This window comes from Phycomyces blakesleeanus (genome assembly GCF_001638985.1).
Source record: "Phycomyces blakesleeanus NRRL 1555(-) unplaced genomic scaffold PHYBLscaffold_6, whole genome shotgun sequence".
Taxonomy (NCBI): Eukaryota; Fungi; Mucoromycota; class Mucoromycetes; order Mucorales; family Phycomycetaceae; genus Phycomyces; species Phycomyces blakesleeanus.
The window spans coordinates 1,096,880-1,113,041 of record NW_017265139.1 but is presented as its reverse complement, the minus strand read 5'-3'; the positions used below and the strand labels follow the sequence as shown (position 1 = coordinate 1,113,041).

The window sequence follows — 16,162 nt, the reverse complement described above, 5'->3', positions numbered from 1 at the left end:
GTTTAATTATTATTTAGTATCGCTTTGAAAGAAACGTGTGCTTCTTTCCTAGTAACTGTTTGTGTATTTTGTATCTACTTGTACAAGCAAAATAAATAAAAAAGCTTTTTCTTGTGTTCTTGAACAAAAAGTGCACAGACCACTTTAGAGTAACCTACAAATCGCCGTTATAGAAACTTGTATTCCCCTTTGAGAATTATTGCTACACCGATAAAAACTAAACTCTTCTTTACTCTTTTTACTTCCTTGCTTCACTTTACTTCACTTTGCAAAGGTATTTTGTACAGATTTTTTGATGAAATTTATAGGCTGTTACTACTGTCATATAAAAGTTACACAAACTCACAAAAAAGAGTTTACAGCTATGTCACTGCTCTGACGTGGGAGTCAAAAAAACACCCTGGCAAAAAAAAGCGCAGTCCCAAACTTTAGTCGCAGACTGTGGGTATATCAAAATAAAGCCCATTCAACCGACACGATTTTCTTCTCTTTAGCTTTTTTTATACTCTGGAGACGGGTACCCCCTGATTGCCTGTAGTTGAGTTTGACGCGCTACCTATAGGTGATTGGGAGACACTCTTTTTCCATTTTGTGCAGGAAAAAGCGGAAGTGCGTCGTCTCTAGCTTCTTAGTTAATTCTTAGAGGCGCAGATCAACATTGTTCTGAATTGTGAATTTAATTGTATAATTTCTGAAACAATGGCGACGAGCAATGTTTAAAAAAAGCTGCCGCCGAGTTAGCATCATGAAAGTTTATTGAGTGGAGGACGGGGAGGAAGTGGAGTTTACTGCCGACTCTTCATGAAATCCTTGTTCGAAGCTCTCTGGAACTGACGGTGTTGCTTGGTGGTCGAACACGCTGGACCCTGCTACTTTGTGGTAGGTTTCTCTGGTACGTTCGCAGGCCCTTCTCAGTGATGAGATAGGGTAGTTGGGATGAACCCGGTTGTTGTCTTACGCCACGGATGAACACCATTCCCACACCTCCTTCGCTACCAAGTCAGGTTTACGTCCTGAGGGAGATTGAGCCGCGTAATGCGGGGACAAAGAACTTGGTGTCATGCTTTTTATTTTTTTACATTAGTAAAAAAACATTAAGTGAAATCATATAAAATAAAATAGCTCCTTTATGTATATTTCTTTAAATAAATAAATAAAGCCTTTTTTTTTTTAATTATTATCGTCTTTAATACAAAACACGCGTTTGGACTTTTTTTTTACTTGATTGAAGAGGTTAATTTTGTAATTAGAAAGTCTCCTTTATAAGAAAAATTAATCTAGTTAAAGAAATCTGAAGATTAATATAATATAATATGGGTGCTCTTATAATTTTGTTGATCGCCGTGTTGAATTGTATAGGCTTTATTTGTCTGTAAAGTCCATTAGGAAAACTCAGAATAATTCTTAAGAATGCCAATGGCGTGAAATTCATAACTGAATTTGGCTAATCTGTATGGAAATTGTAAAGGAGATGCACCGGAATGAAATAGAAGGAAAAAATAAAATAAAAAAGAAGAGAGACGAAAAGGTATAAAAAATGTGTGTTTGAAAGAGAGACATAAAAGGTGTGGTGAATTGAGTACACAAGCAATGTCTTCGTTGTATTTACACAGGCTGTGGATAGAAAAGTTCAATTTGGATGTATTTATGAAACAATAATCATTATCGACAAGTCTTTTTGTACTTTGAATATCAATAAATGCTTGGTACCCTCTATTCGCTATTACATACGCACACGCACAATTGTATTCATAGTGGAAAATATGATTTGAATTCAAATAAGAAGAGTGAACAAGTATTGATACATTACAAAGTACAACCCTTCAATATTTTCTATAAAAATAACTATCAAAAGCACCAGCTGCTCTTATATTACAGCTCTTAAAGATAATTTGGCAGATATAGGATATGTTGGCTAGCAAGGTATGTATATCATAAAAGAGATACATTGTCATATTGAGCTGCACGGAGTGAAGTGATATTTTGATAGATGCCGGCTATTATAGTCGATTCTTTGATAGAGTCTATTTGTATGTTGTTTTTTTGCTTTGTTCTGCTTTGTTTAAGCTCAAGCAATCAAAAGATACTGTGGTTTTGCCATTTCCATATCGTCGATTTTCTTTAAACTAGATAATGTTGGTAAAAGTCCAAATTATAAGAAAAAATGAATAAAAATAATGAGTAAAGGCAATACTAATAGTAGTAAAAGTAGGCATTTAAATACGGCGCTTCTATCTCGATTATGTTGCCTCCCAGCTTGGAGCAAAAGTTTATTTTATCATGACTCTTTTTCTCTCGAGCATGGTATTTCTCTGGAACTTGTAATTGGTCTAACACGATGCTCTTGTCTTAGACATGGTCTGTATAGAACCTTTGTTCTTTTGTTGACAGTTGCCGTTTTATTTTTTGCTATTGCTCAGAATCAATAAAGGTGCCTCGATACTGTGTTATTGGATTCCAGAATCATGGATACACCTCAAACAAAAAACAGAAAAACAGAAAAAAACCAAGTCACTCTCCTTGTATTGAACTGCAAAATATTCTTTTTGTCCTTGAGAATCTTAGATTAGAACTGACAGCAATAAGAAAATAAGTCAAAGTTTGATATCTTAGTCTCTGTGTTTTTTAATGGATTGCATTTGATCTTTATTCCAAAAGAAAGAGAGGTTGCTTAATAAGGGATTTATGTTCTGGGGAGTTGAAGAAGAAGAATAAAATGAACGAAAATAAATTAAATTTTTGGTGTGTATACGTGGTTCGCTTGGTTCAATAATCAATCTTGATGAATCTGGCCTTTGTTTGCTTGGAATTTTCATGATCTAACTCTTATCTTTTATATTAATAATGATATTAATAGGAACAGTAATAAGGGTAGCAAAATAAGAAGAAACGAATGAAAAATATATTATCCCATGTACATTGTATATAAAATTAGTCTTTGTTTAAAGAATGACGATTGTGGCGGGTTCTCTAGGTCTAGGTTAAATCAAACTAGACTAGGCTTATTTTATGATTAATATTAATATTAATATTAATATTAATATGAGGCTCATACGAGTCAGGATCTCTTTAATATTGACTTTGTTTGTTTAGGGTTTCGTGGCTCTTTATTTTATAAGAAAGAAAGGTAGACATAAGGGGGAAGGGGAGAAAGGTAAATTGAGTACCTTTATTTTATCTGTGTGTAAATAGATTGCTTGATATTCATCTTCTTCCAGTTTCACATCAGCCACAGCGTCATTTAGGTTCTTCCAACTGTGGAAACTCGTATACTTGATGCATTATTGGATTCTTATATTTCTTAAATAAAGGTCGGTATCATATAAATGACACAAAGGGGATATGTAACTATTGTGTTTCTTCTTTCTTCATTAATTGCCACACGTATATTGATAAATCAATAAATTTATATATATAAACATTTCCTTTTTGATCTTCCTTTTCATTTTGATCTTCATCTTCATAATAAAAATTATATATATATATACATTTGAAATCCGACCAATGTTTTTTCTTTTTATTTTATTTTCAGTAGGTGACTATAATTAAGGGCGGAAAAAGGCTTAATACATATATATACATAGCTATGTACATATATCTTTGTAAAGAAGTGATAGAAGAATAAGTTAAAAAAGTATATAATACAATAGACACTAGGCATGATACACATCATACAGTAAATATTAATAAATAAATATATAAAAAAGGGTCAGCCACCATTTTTGAATAATTTTGGAGTGAAATCAAGTGAGATCTTTTTTTAACTACAACAAGCTTTTTTTTTCTTTTCTTTTTTCTGTGCGATTGCTTGTACGAGGCGTCGCCTTAGTTTCCCTAAATGGGATAGGCAGGTCACCGCCAATTCGTAGTCGGAGTTATAGTTGATGTGGTTCTCGTGGTGGGAGTAATGTGGCGCGGGTCAATGAGCCAATCCGCTAAAAGCCACATTGACCGGCTTGGCACTGTTACAAAAAAAGAAAATCCAGCCCGTGTCACAGCTGGAGAACAAATAAAATAAATAAAATAAAATAAAAATTAAAGTAGAGAGAAAGAGAAAAAAAAAAAAGAGCGCGGACAAGAGTGAAATAAAAACAACAAAAGTATACGTCCATTTTAATATATAAATCCCTACATACATTAATAAATGGTTGCTAGGTTACTGATATAAGAATTAAAGAGTTTGCAAAAAAAAAAAATTAAAAAAATTAAAACCAAAAAGGTAAGACAAAATAAAACTTAAATTCATCAGCCCTTTTTTTCCCTTTTCTTCTTTGCATTTTTTTACCCTACTTGTATATTTATTTAAAGACGTATAACTATATATATATATATATATTAAATAAATAAATAAAAAGAGAGAGAGAGAGAGAGAGAAAAGAAGATCCCTGGATCTAATGAATTAAGGCTCGATATCGATCACGTGACCCTGCCAAAGCTGTCATAATAGTAACAATGATATCTAATTATAAAAGGGTGGTTGTGCATAGTATTAAGACCCTTCATAAAGACATATTGCACAAAGAAAAAGGTTTCTATTATTGAATATAAATATACTATGTATGAAAGGGAAATCCTCCAAAAATAATGATGATAGAAAAAGAGGGGGGAGGGGAGTACAGCGTTGTACACCTATAGTTATTTATAATTACTTATTGGTACTGTGGCATACCATTCAATGCCTCTTTTAAAACAGAATACTATGCCAAAATAACACTAAAAAAGACGAAGAAAAAAAAAAAGAGGAAATATTATGAAAAGGGAAAGAATATCAGCAGCAGTAATTATCAATGCTGATTATGATGAGTATGAGGTCATAAGCTTTATTTTATCGTTTTTATTTATGGGAGAGGCAGCGGTCACTGCATTGACCATGTCATCTTTAAGATCGATTAGTTTGGCAACCACATAGACTCTTTCTCTTTCGTTCTGTTTTGTTTTCGATTCAATTATTTTCTACACAAATTCCAATTTGAATATAAGAATTGATATCAGCGGTAGAACAGAGAAATTGAACAAATATCCTAAATCCAGGTTAGACAAAGGTTGTTGGTGCAACCTTATCCTACTCTCTCTCTCTCTTTTATACTCACACACATGCAAGGAATAAAGAAATAATATTCAAGTGGGGGACCAACTCAGAAATCTTGGCAAAATATATTGTTATACTTCCACACGTACAAACACATACAAAGATATACATTTGATGGTGTTCCTTTGTCGAGAAGATAGTCTCTTGGTATATTAAACCTACAAGAGTACAAGTGGACAAGAGGAAGGATGAGCAAAGCAGTAAAAGAGTGGACAAAAATGATGATTCTGGATATTGTATAGATTAACCCAGGAAACAGTATAAAGTATAAGAGGGGGGTATTGATACTATTATTATTGTTGTTATTTGTTTGGGTGGTTTATATAGTAGTTAATAGAGAGAGTATTTTGATGGACAATAGAGATTCTTGTCCTTCCATTTTGAACCAAAATAAAAATAAAATAAAAGCACACGATGCTATATAATTTTTTATATATATAAAAGTCCAGACAGGCGCATGAGCCGGTTTTTGTTTAACCAAAAAGAAAAAAAAAGAAAATTCAACCAGCCTCACAATTAAAATAAACTATAATTTTCTATTTTTCTATTATTTATTTATTTTTTCTTTTTTTTATTTCAACATCCAATGAACATCACTGATTTATTTTATTATTATAATTTTTTTATTATAATAATTTTTGCTGGTCTTCATTTCCCACTGCTCATTTTTCTCTTTCTTTCTTTCTTCCCTTTTTTATATATATATATTTTTTTTTATTTCTTTCGTCTTCTTCTTCTTCTTCTTCTTGTTCTTTACTCTTATATACAAAATATACAAAATATAAATATTAAAGTAGAAGATAGGCAAAATCAACCAGCAAGCCAACCAGCAACTTATTCACTACACAAAATATCATATATTACACTACACTACACTGCACTGCACTAAATTACATTAAAAGCATTATTTTATATGACAACTGTAAAATTGATGATGGACCGACCAACACACGAGTCCCTTGAACACCACGACCACCCAAACTATCTCCCCACCCCCGTCACACCACTCGATGATTATCGCGAGACAAAGACTGAAGGTGGACTCTATGGAACATTCGCTGTCCAAACAGACTCAAGAAACACAACCGATAAGCAGTTCTCCTGCCACGAATGTAACCAGACGTTTAGCCGGCCACACAATCTAAAGTCCCACTTAACAACCCATTCCTCCGAACGCCCTTTCCAGGTATGTATCCCAAACACTTCTGTCCTTTCTCTCGCTGGGTTTTATATTACTATTATTACTATCATTACTGTTCTTGGATGTGTCCTGAACAAAACAATATCTTGGGATAAAGAAATATGTATATTTAGTTTAAATTGTATTGGACTCTGAGTGTTGGTCTAAGCTGGTTAGCCAAATGGCTGGCTTAGCTTAGGATTTAATAGAAAAAGGGAAAATATATATATATATTATTAATATCTTTTTTGAATAAATTAATTAATATATTTATATATCCAAGTTTACTAATAATTTTCTAAAATAAATAAATATATATATATATTATATATTATATATTATATATTATATTATATTATATATATACATTATATTTTATAGTGTGATGTGTGCAAACATTTATTCAGACGCCACCACGATTTGAAAAGACACCAAAAGCTACACACGGGTGAAAGACCTCACGTTTGTAAAGCCTGCTTTCGATCTTTTGCCCGCCTGGACGCATTGAATCGCCATCGCCGAGCGGAAGGAGGAACAGCGTGTAGTGCTGTGCATCAACAGAGACCTAGTGAGTCTAGTGACGACAACAACAGCAGCCGCAGCGCCACGCCTTCTTCTCCGCCGCGTGGCGTAAGCCATCACCAGCAACTACAATCACAGTCGCAGTCGCAGTCGCAGTCGCAGCAACAGCAACAGCAACAGCAGCAACAACAAGTACAGCAAGTACAACACCAGCAGCAGCAGCAACAACAACAACAAGTACATGTACAACAGCAACAGCAAGTACAGCAGCAGCAACACCAGCAGCAGCAGCAACAGCAACAACAACAACAACAACAACAAGTACAACCATCTTCTAGGCCTGTCATCCCCCAACTTTGTATCCCCTTTCCAGCCTCGCAACCCCTGCAGCCGCAACCATCGCAACACACCACTAATGTTAATAACAATATATTTCCAAATGTGTCTGACCCACCTTCCTTGCGTGCCCCATCACCCCCTTCACTGCTGCCCTCGCCAAGTGCACTTTCTTCCTTACCAGTATCGGAAAGTGCCGATTTGATGCCAATCTACAATCATCCTTCACCCCCTTCTCCGACTCCACACCCACCAGCCCTTCCTTTTCAATCATCTTCCTGGTTTGGAAACACCGCCGCCTCTCCCAATGAGAGCCGCGTCTTACCACCGCTCCAGTCCACTGACCCCATCTGGACTCGTCTCTACCAGGAAAACATCTCCCTCAAAGCAACCCTTTCTAGTCTACGTCTCTCGGAAGCAGACAAACTTAAATCTCGTCTTCACGACCTCGAAGTAGAAAACAAAGTCTTGCGTTCGCTCATCAGTGAAAACGCCACAGATTCACCGCTCAAGAAACCTCGTAACCACTAAGCCCCTCTTTCAAACCCCTCTCTTTGTGAGCACTCCCTCTCCTCCCTACACGTCTACACGTCTACACGTCTACACTCCCTCCTCTTACTCTTACTCTATACTTCCCCTACTCTCTCCTTTTGACTCTCTTTCTGCCTTGCTTATTATTTGGCTTACTTTCTCAAACCTCCAAAACCTTTTTTATATATATATTGTTTTACTATTATTTTGTGCAAACAATATCTATTTCTCCGTCTTTCTTAGCCCTTTTTTTTATGCCTCTAATTCTCTTACATCCTTCTTTTCACCTCCCCATTTTTTTTTACAATTACAATTATAATTGTCTTCTTCTTACCTCACTTATATATACATCATCCTTGCACCTTTTTTTGTCCCCTTTGTTTGTAAATATTCTTTTCATTAAAAAAAAAGATTAAAATATAATAATACTTTTTTATAATAATAATAATAACATCATAAAATCACCACCAAAGAAAAAAAGGGAATCTGACCATTGATACTATGCTATTGTTTATTGTTGTTCAAATATAAATGTATATATATATATATATATATTCTGTCTAAATTGGACGATAACTATCTTCTTTACTAAAGCACCCCTGCAGAAAACAGAAGCCAGCTAGTACAAATGATCCAAACGCCACCCCCATCATTGGGAGCCCTGGACCCTGTGTTGCAATAAGCTGAGGGTATTCGCGTGTCAGCTGAGTTGCCGCATTGGCGTACATGACAGAACACTCTGCCACAAGTAACAGGGCAAGTACAGCAGCAGCACAGCACAAGAATCCTCGACCATAATGCTTGTCCTCAAATCCACGTCCCATTGTCCGAAGCAATCCCAAAGTCAGTCCGGATCCGCCACACAGCAGGCACAGCACAGCAGCAGCAAAGATTTTGGGATCGTGAGGAGGGTTTGGACCAGCCAAGGGGTTCAGATCAGGATCCTGGGGAATCGCATTCTCAAATAATTCTGGATATGTTCCGTTCAACATATCACTCACAGCAACATCTTTTATATATACATTTATTTGTTATTTGTACATATATATATATATATATACACAAATTGTCGTTGTCAAGTCATCAGCGTCATCGTCATCGTCATCGTCATCGTCAGTGGTTTCCATACATACATAGACATATACACAATATCAGTTACAGCAGCAATGACGATGACAATGAGAAGAACAAGAACAACAAAAGAAACTTTATAACATATATAAAGCAAATATTGTTCCAAGAATATTTTTTTTATTGTCACTATTATAATTATACTTTTTTTTGTTTTTTACTTTACCAAATGGAACCACCATCATCGAGTCGTCTGTTTTGCATTGCCATGTCTTGTCATTAATACAATAACCTCTCCATCCATATGTGACAGCTAATTGGCTTGGTGGATTGTCAGTGATCTTGAGAAAATGTAAACTTTGACCAGCCTTGGAATGACCTCCACTCAAACAGAGGATCACCAGTACAAATCCAATCAATGAAAATAGTAATCCAAGATAATTGAGACGAGATGGCCGGACTTTTGGTATAAAATAATTCGTTTTTGTTGCCATATTTTTTTATATTATTATTCTATTTGTTCTTTGATGGTAGGTATGATTTATATATATATATAATGTGTGTGTGTGTGTATGTATGTATGTATGTATGTATGTATGTATGTATGTATGTATGTATGTATGTATAATATATATATATATATATATATGTATGTAAAGAGGAGGGGGGAGAGAGAAAGAAGGAGGGGATTTTACACTTTATTCCCGCCTTTTTTCATTAATTTAAATTAATTTATTATTATTTTTATTTTTATTTTTAATTTTTTTAATTTTTTTTTAAAACCATCAAATGAAATTTCAAATGTTTCAATTTATGCACACTTCCTTTCTTAATAATTAAATATGTGTTCAGTTGGATTAATATCACTAATAATGATAATGCTAAACATATATATATATATATAAAATCATTGGTTTTTTTTATTTCATTTAAATCAACGCTTTGTAGTGCAAATAATAATAATAATACTGATACTAACATTTGTTGTCACATTCATTACAACCTTCTTCTTCTTCTTCTTTATCTTGTTATAAATACTACTCACAAAAGCGTGCATTTGTGTTCGTGTCTGTGTCTGTGTCTGTGTCTGTATTTTTTTTTTAAAAAAAATTGTCTGTGCCTGCTTGTGTCTGTGTCTGTGTGTACCTGAGCACTTATATAAAAGTTATATAAAAAAATCTTATTACTGCTATTATTATCCATGAGTTCTCTCTTGGCAATCTTACTAGTGGTAAACTCCACTCGAGGTCACCATTACGTATTCAGTTATCCCGCTGACCCAAAACGACCATTGTCCACGCGCGATCGCAGTATAACAGACCCTTGCATCGCAAAGACCTGTAAAGATCCCCACTATCATCACCATGAACAAGAAAAGTCTAGCGATGAATTCGCAGGAAGAGATGCAATCTTTAACATGGACGTTGGATTCCTTGCTGATGCTCTTGCTCCAAAACCTAGTCTCTGTGACCGCAAGTTCCAACTGAGTATCGACGACCTCACCTTTGTTGGTCATCCTGTCAGTCTCACTACAAATCCCAATAATACTGTTATTCATGGCAGATCACAAGGTTACAACAGCAATGAAAATAACAACATTGATAACAACAATAGCAACAACAGCAACAACAACAACACCAATGCTAATACTAATCATGATAATACCAATAATTCCAATAATTCCAATAACACAAATAATAGCAATAATATTGCCAACACCACCAACAACAACGACAACAGCAGCAGAAATAGTAATAATAAGCACAAAAACGTTGATTTGGATGGCGAGGCATCTTCCCTTGATGATGACGATCACGGTTTTCTACCTCATGACATTCCTGCTCCAATCTCGGATGACAAGCTTAACCACTCTCTCACGCACATGACACTTTTCCACGTTGTGTTTGTTCTTTCACCACCTGATCTCGAATTGAATTCTCAGGTAGAGGCCATATACGACCACGTTGTGTTGCGCTACACTTCGGCTTTGCGCTACGAACAGCTACGATGCGGCTATGTCCAGGAAGAGATTGACAAGGTGCTTTCACTCAAAGAAGATGCGCTAAATAAAGGCACGCCTTACGATCAAGTCACACAGGACATCCTGAGGGTCTCGTCGCTTGCACAGGACATGCGTCAGATGTATCTGGCCATATCGACCAACACGGCAGCCCATTTGATCATCAATGACTTTATTGATCTCTCGCTTCAGATCCCGCTTCTGGGAGCAAACGTAGTGGGAGCTGGTGGCAGCGGTGGTGGTAGTGGTAGTAGTGGTGGTAGTGGTAGTGGTGGTGGTAGTGGTAGTGGTGGCAATGGTAATGGCGGTGGTGGCAGCGGTGACGGAAGTGGCGGCGGTAGCGGTGTTAATGGTGGTGTTGGTGGAAATGGCGCCGGTCGATCAAGCTCGGTTGATGCTGGGGCGTGGACACGCGAAGGACATGCATCATGGCTGATGGATATTTACGGCGTCGGTGGTTATGTCTATGACACATATCCTGTCTTGTGCCCGTACCACACACTGCTCTTGTTGGAGGATCCTGAAGAAGTCCTCAAGAACATGCCACTAGATGCAAGTCCAACTCTTGTTCAACTTGTCCAGATCCTCACACCTACACAAAGGTGAATACTATATAAATATATAGAAAGAGTCTATGAAAATTTCACAGCTTTTGGTAGTGGCCTTATATATTATTATGATTGTATTTTTTTTTTATTAATTGATCTGGATTTTCATTTTACTTCATTTTTTAGTTTACAAGAACTGCACTTATTGCTGGATTGCTCACTTGCTCAGATGTACCGTCTTGCCGCTCACTTGATATATTGGCGTAAAGCAAAACTGATCCACACAATACATGTGCGGAACCATTATGTGGTTTCACCTCTAGCCAAACTAGATGAGTAAGTTAAGCTAACAAGAAAACAAAAGGGTACTATATCGATGTGTGCAGACAAAGAAACAAACCAGCCAACAAACCATACCATACCATACCATACCATACCATAGTAAACCAAACTAATCAATAAATATCAAAACAAAACAAAAAAGTATCCCCGCACTTGACCGAGACTTTCGCCTTCATATTCCCAACCTTGATTTCCCTACTCTCCTGTCTCAATTATCAATCGCCAAACCCCTTTACAAGATCGCACCCTCAAAGGAATTCCGAAACCAATACCTCGAGGCAATTACTTACCTCGTGCGCAAGGACCTCGTCGTACAGCTTCACATGTTCCTGGTCCTTGTTCTTCCCTTTGGTCTCCGCCCTAGTCTGGGAGACAGCGAAAATGAAGACGAATCAAAGAAACAACTATCGTCAGCAAATGCCTCGGCAGCAACAGTGTCGGCCTCAGCAGCAGATATGGCAGCCAGTCCTGGGGAGTTAGAATGGAAGGCTCTCAAACGACTGGCTCATGAAAAAGCCCCAAAGGAAATTGCAGACTTGTTTGAAAGGTAAAGATTATATTATATTATATTTTTATCTTGTCTTATTTTAGATATCTATCTGCACATATACATATAAAGAATACTTGTAATAATAAGAAGAAGGAGAGAGTATAGATATCATCAATACCTCTTTACCTCCCTATAGACTATATAGACTATATCGACTATATAGATATATTTATATTGTGTGAATGAGATAACGTAGGATTTTTTTGCTTGTTTCTTTATGTATATGTGTATATAATAAAGGTTGGTTCCATACATGGATGGCAAACATCCAATTGAAGAGATTATGTACCGTGAAGGAGTATCCAGACGTCAGCTAAGCTTGGTCCTCAAGTATTACCGAGACAATATTGTTACTATTCACCACTACTAATATATATAATATAATATATAAATCACATAAAAACAACCCAACCAAAAAAATGGTAATAAAAAATTGTAAAATAAAATGACAAGAAAATATAAGACAATAAATAAAATAATTAACATAGAATATATATATAAAAAAAATTAAAAAAAAAATAAAAAAATAAAAAACAGAATAAAACAAAACAAAATATTCAAATATATATATATATACAATTTTTCTTTCCTTTTTCTTCATCTTCTTCTTCTTGTAACAAAAGAGGTTCAAAAAAAGAGGGAACCTATTTCCTTTTCTCTCTCTCTTTCTTTTTCTCCTATAGTAGCATTATTATTATTATTATTATTATTATTATTATTATTTGTTGCTGTTGCTGTTGTTATCATCATAATATTTATATATTTTATATATATATATTTTTTTGTTTTTAACCCTGACGAAGGGCAGTCCGGCTCTTACGTTGTCGGTAAGTGGACCGGTCAGCACGAACCTTTTCAAGCTTAGAAACATGGTGTTTTCCGTCACAGCACATTCGTACATCTTCCAAGCCATCTTCAAGGTCACTCTCCAGTTCTTCTGCTGAATGCTTTGGGTGGTGATAATGTTCAGTCTCATGCTGCTGTTGGTGCTGCTGCTGGCTGGCATTTGTCCTTTCTGAGTCTGCGCGCTTTAATAAATGGCGAAGGGACTAAAAATAATAATAATATTGAGATTTTGTAAGATTAAGTGATAAAATGAGGAGTAACAGACACACACACACACACGCACATATATATATGTATATATATATGTATATATATGTACATATGTATTTGTACTTGTATTTCTATTTGTAATTTATATGCAAGAGAGGGAGAGGTATAGGGGAAAAGAGGTATATGGATAGATAGGTAGATAGAATAGAATAAAGGGAGAGAATGTGTGTGTGTATATATTTGAGATTAATAGTTTAATTAAGCTTACCTCGACCCAAACAGTGTGAACTGCCATAGAGGGAGCTGTGAGTTTGATCTGGCGAGTGCTGGTCTGAATCAGTATACTGACATTTGGTAAACCAGGTGGGCTAATTGTAGGGTCTGAGATGACATCGACTTGCTCAATAGACGCTACAGAAGAAAACAAGAAGAGTGATAATGTTCATATCATGTTTTTTTAAATGGAAATTAACAAGGATACCCTCTCAATCCTTACTCCTCTACAATAGCCATATATCTTATTGTTTGCCTCTTCCTCTTCTTCTTTTTTTTTTAACTTACCACTCCTTGTCCGTGACTCGTCATCTCCCCCTGGTGCATGAATACTCCAATACAGGGTGCGTGTGTAAGGGTGAATCCAAAAGTAGCGCTTGTGCCGATGTTCAGACAGCCCACCTCCTACGGTCTTGCGAGTATACTTCCACAACCAGTCACCAATCATGGTCTGGGTAATAAGTGTGATCATTGGATCAGTGGGCTGAGTTACTGGCGAAGACGCTTCGGTATCCAGACCACCTCCAATACCAATCGCACTATTGCTATTACTGCTGCCGTGCAGTTCACTTCCAGCAGTTGACACACTAGATGCACTTATCGACTGCCGTCTGCCATCGATTGGCTCCGCAGGATGAATATCATCAGACACGGATGAAAGTACACCGTGAGCCTTGATGAGCAGAGAAGCAGGGGGGGAGCAGGTTGGTCGAGGAGGTGCAATGGTGACGGTTCCAAAGCTGCCGACACTATCCAGACCAGACAGGCTGAACTGATCCGGACTGAAGCCAAGGTCATCGGGCGAAATAGCACGGATCTCCGGGACACTCGTCTCCTGAGACCGGTCGGCCCCAAAAGGACTTATAGATGAAGTGTCGGTGGGATGGACAGAGTCGGCGTGTGATAGACCATATTGTCGTCCAAGTCCAAGTCCACCCACAGTCATGGCCGCAGTCGCAGCCGCAGCCGCAGCCGCAGCCGCCGCAGCATTATCTTTGGCTTTGTCTTTGGCCTTTTCATTATCCGTAGCATTAGCCGTAGAATTATCGATATAATTGACTGTGGGGGCTACATTAGCCAGTGACACTGACACTACCTCGGGTTCTGTTTGTGTAGAGATGGATTCACCATAAATCGATGTATTGTGTGTTTGTGTAGAAATGGTCTCGCCAGAGATAACTATCTTGGGGGTCTGTGTCGAGATTGATTCAGTAGGAACAGCTACTGGCTCAAGGGTCTGTGTAGAGATTGATTCAGTAGGAACTGCTACTGGCTCCAGTGTTTGTGTGGAAGTCGATTCAGTAGGAGCAACAGCCGCCTCCAGTGTTTGTGTGGAAATCGATTCAGTTGGAATAACTGCTTCCTCGAGTGTCTGTGTAGAAATTGATTCAGTGGGAATAACCGCTGCTTCTAGTGTTTGTGTTGAGATTGATTCAGTGGGAATAACCATCTCAAGTGTCTGTGTCGAAATCGATGCGCTGGGAACAGCGATAGGCTCAGTGGTGTCTGTCTGGACACCTGCAGACTCTGTCTTGGCAGCCGCAACAACAGGTATGGGCACATGTTCATTTACATTTACAGATTCAGCAGATCCAGGTACATTTACAGTTACGGGTACAGGTACAGGTACGGGTGCGATTGTAGCAGGCATAGGTGCAGGCACAGGTGGTTCAGGGATAAGGTCGGTTTGGACTCCCACACTGATAGTTGGATGAAGCTCGCTTGAATTACGGTGACTGGCTCTGTTGAGTTCATCGGCCATTGACATCGCCAGAGGTGAACTGCTCTGATCTGGCGTAGGTAGGCTTTCGGGATCAAAGTCGCTCTCGCTCTCTTCAGAAAAGCGACCAAGAGGATGTTCGGTGTCAATCTCAAGTCCTTCGTCTCCTTCCTTAAAAGACCGTCCCGTACTACCTACTCCTCCCACTCCTCCTCCTCCTCCGCCTCCCGTTCCCCCTCGTACACGGCGAGCATGGCGTCTTCGGGTTGCAGAAGCAGGTACAGATGACTTTCGCTTACGGTCATGAGTGCGCACTTGAGAATCAACCCAAAGTCGAGGATCATTCTGAAGCTGCTCGATTGTCTCTTGGGACTCAGCCAGAAGTTTTTTTAGCTCAAACTTTTCGGTCTTTTCGCGGTGGAGATTGGATCGTAGATTGGAGATCATGCGGTGGGTGTGTCCGAGGGTAGACTTGAGAGTCTCTACTTCTATACTCTGTCGACGGACCATGGGCTGTGGGGATGACGGCTCGGGTGTGGGAGGACACTCGAGAACTGATAACCGAGGTCCGGATAGACTGTTGTTCATCTCGTCGTCGTCTTGAGCGGAATAATTTTGGGAGTTCGGTTTGGATGCTATGGTAGCCTGTGCCCGTAAGATTTTCATCTCGCGTGTGAGATTTTCGATTTGCTTCTGTTGATCGTTATTGTCTTTGGCCAGGTTGGCTGCATGGCGTCGGACGGAGGCTATGTCTTGCTCATGACGTGTCTTCATCCCATCAATCGTCACATTCTGTCGTTCCTCACGATCCCGCACTTGATCCAGCTCGGTCTGAAGAACGCTTACTTGTTGAAGAGCCCGCTGATGGTCAGTCGTGGCTCGGTTGAGGTGCTGCTGGAGATCTGTGACGGTTAGGGTGATCTC

At 37.9% G+C, this 16,162-nt stretch overlaps 4 protein-coding genes across 4 annotated transcripts; 2 read left to right on the top strand and 2 right to left on the bottom strand.

The window, feature by feature from the left end:
• Window positions 1-753: 753 nt before the first annotated feature.
• On the bottom strand, window positions 754-1,062 carry PHYBLDRAFT_143077 (hypothetical protein; the record flags this gene model as incomplete). Its single annotated transcript, XM_018430931.1, has 2 exons — window positions 754-907; window positions 959-1,062. The coding sequence occupies 2 exons, from the start codon at window positions 1,060-1,062 to the stop codon at window positions 754-756; spliced, it is 258 nt and encodes an 85-aa protein (XP_018294132.1).
• Window positions 1,063-6,002: 4,940 nt separating this feature from the next.
• Window positions 6,003-8,069, top strand: PHYBLDRAFT_186124 (C2H2-type zinc finger transcription factor; the record flags this gene model as incomplete). Its single annotated transcript, XM_018439195.1, has 3 exons — window positions 6,003-6,275; window positions 6,651-6,899; window positions 7,182-8,069. The coding sequence occupies 3 exons, from the start codon at window positions 6,003-6,005 to the stop codon at window positions 7,656-7,658; spliced, it is 999 nt and encodes a 332-aa protein (XP_018294131.1). The 3' UTR covers window positions 7,659-8,069.
• Window positions 8,070-8,218: 149 nt separating this feature from the next.
• On the bottom strand, window positions 8,219-9,223 carry PHYBLDRAFT_166063 (hypothetical protein; the record flags this gene model as incomplete). The annotated part of the gene is made up of 2 exons (XM_018435358.1): window positions 8,219-8,667; window positions 8,956-9,223. 2 exons carry the CDS (start codon window positions 9,221-9,223, stop codon window positions 8,219-8,221), a joined length of 717 nt encoding a protein of 238 aa, XP_018294130.1.
• A 716-nt stretch (window positions 9,224-9,939) lies between these two features.
• PHYBLDRAFT_28028 (hypothetical protein) lies at window positions 9,940-12,626 on the top strand. Its single transcript, XM_018439922.1, has 6 exons — window positions 9,940-10,270; window positions 10,484-10,987; window positions 11,168-11,351; window positions 11,484-11,633; window positions 11,782-12,186; window positions 12,430-12,626. The coding sequence occupies exons 1-6, from the start codon at window positions 10,147-10,149 to the stop codon at window positions 12,557-12,559; spliced, it is 1,497 nt and encodes a 498-aa protein (XP_018294129.1). The 5' UTR covers window positions 9,940-10,146; the 3' UTR covers window positions 12,560-12,626.
• Window positions 12,627-16,162: the final 3,536 nt, after the last annotated feature.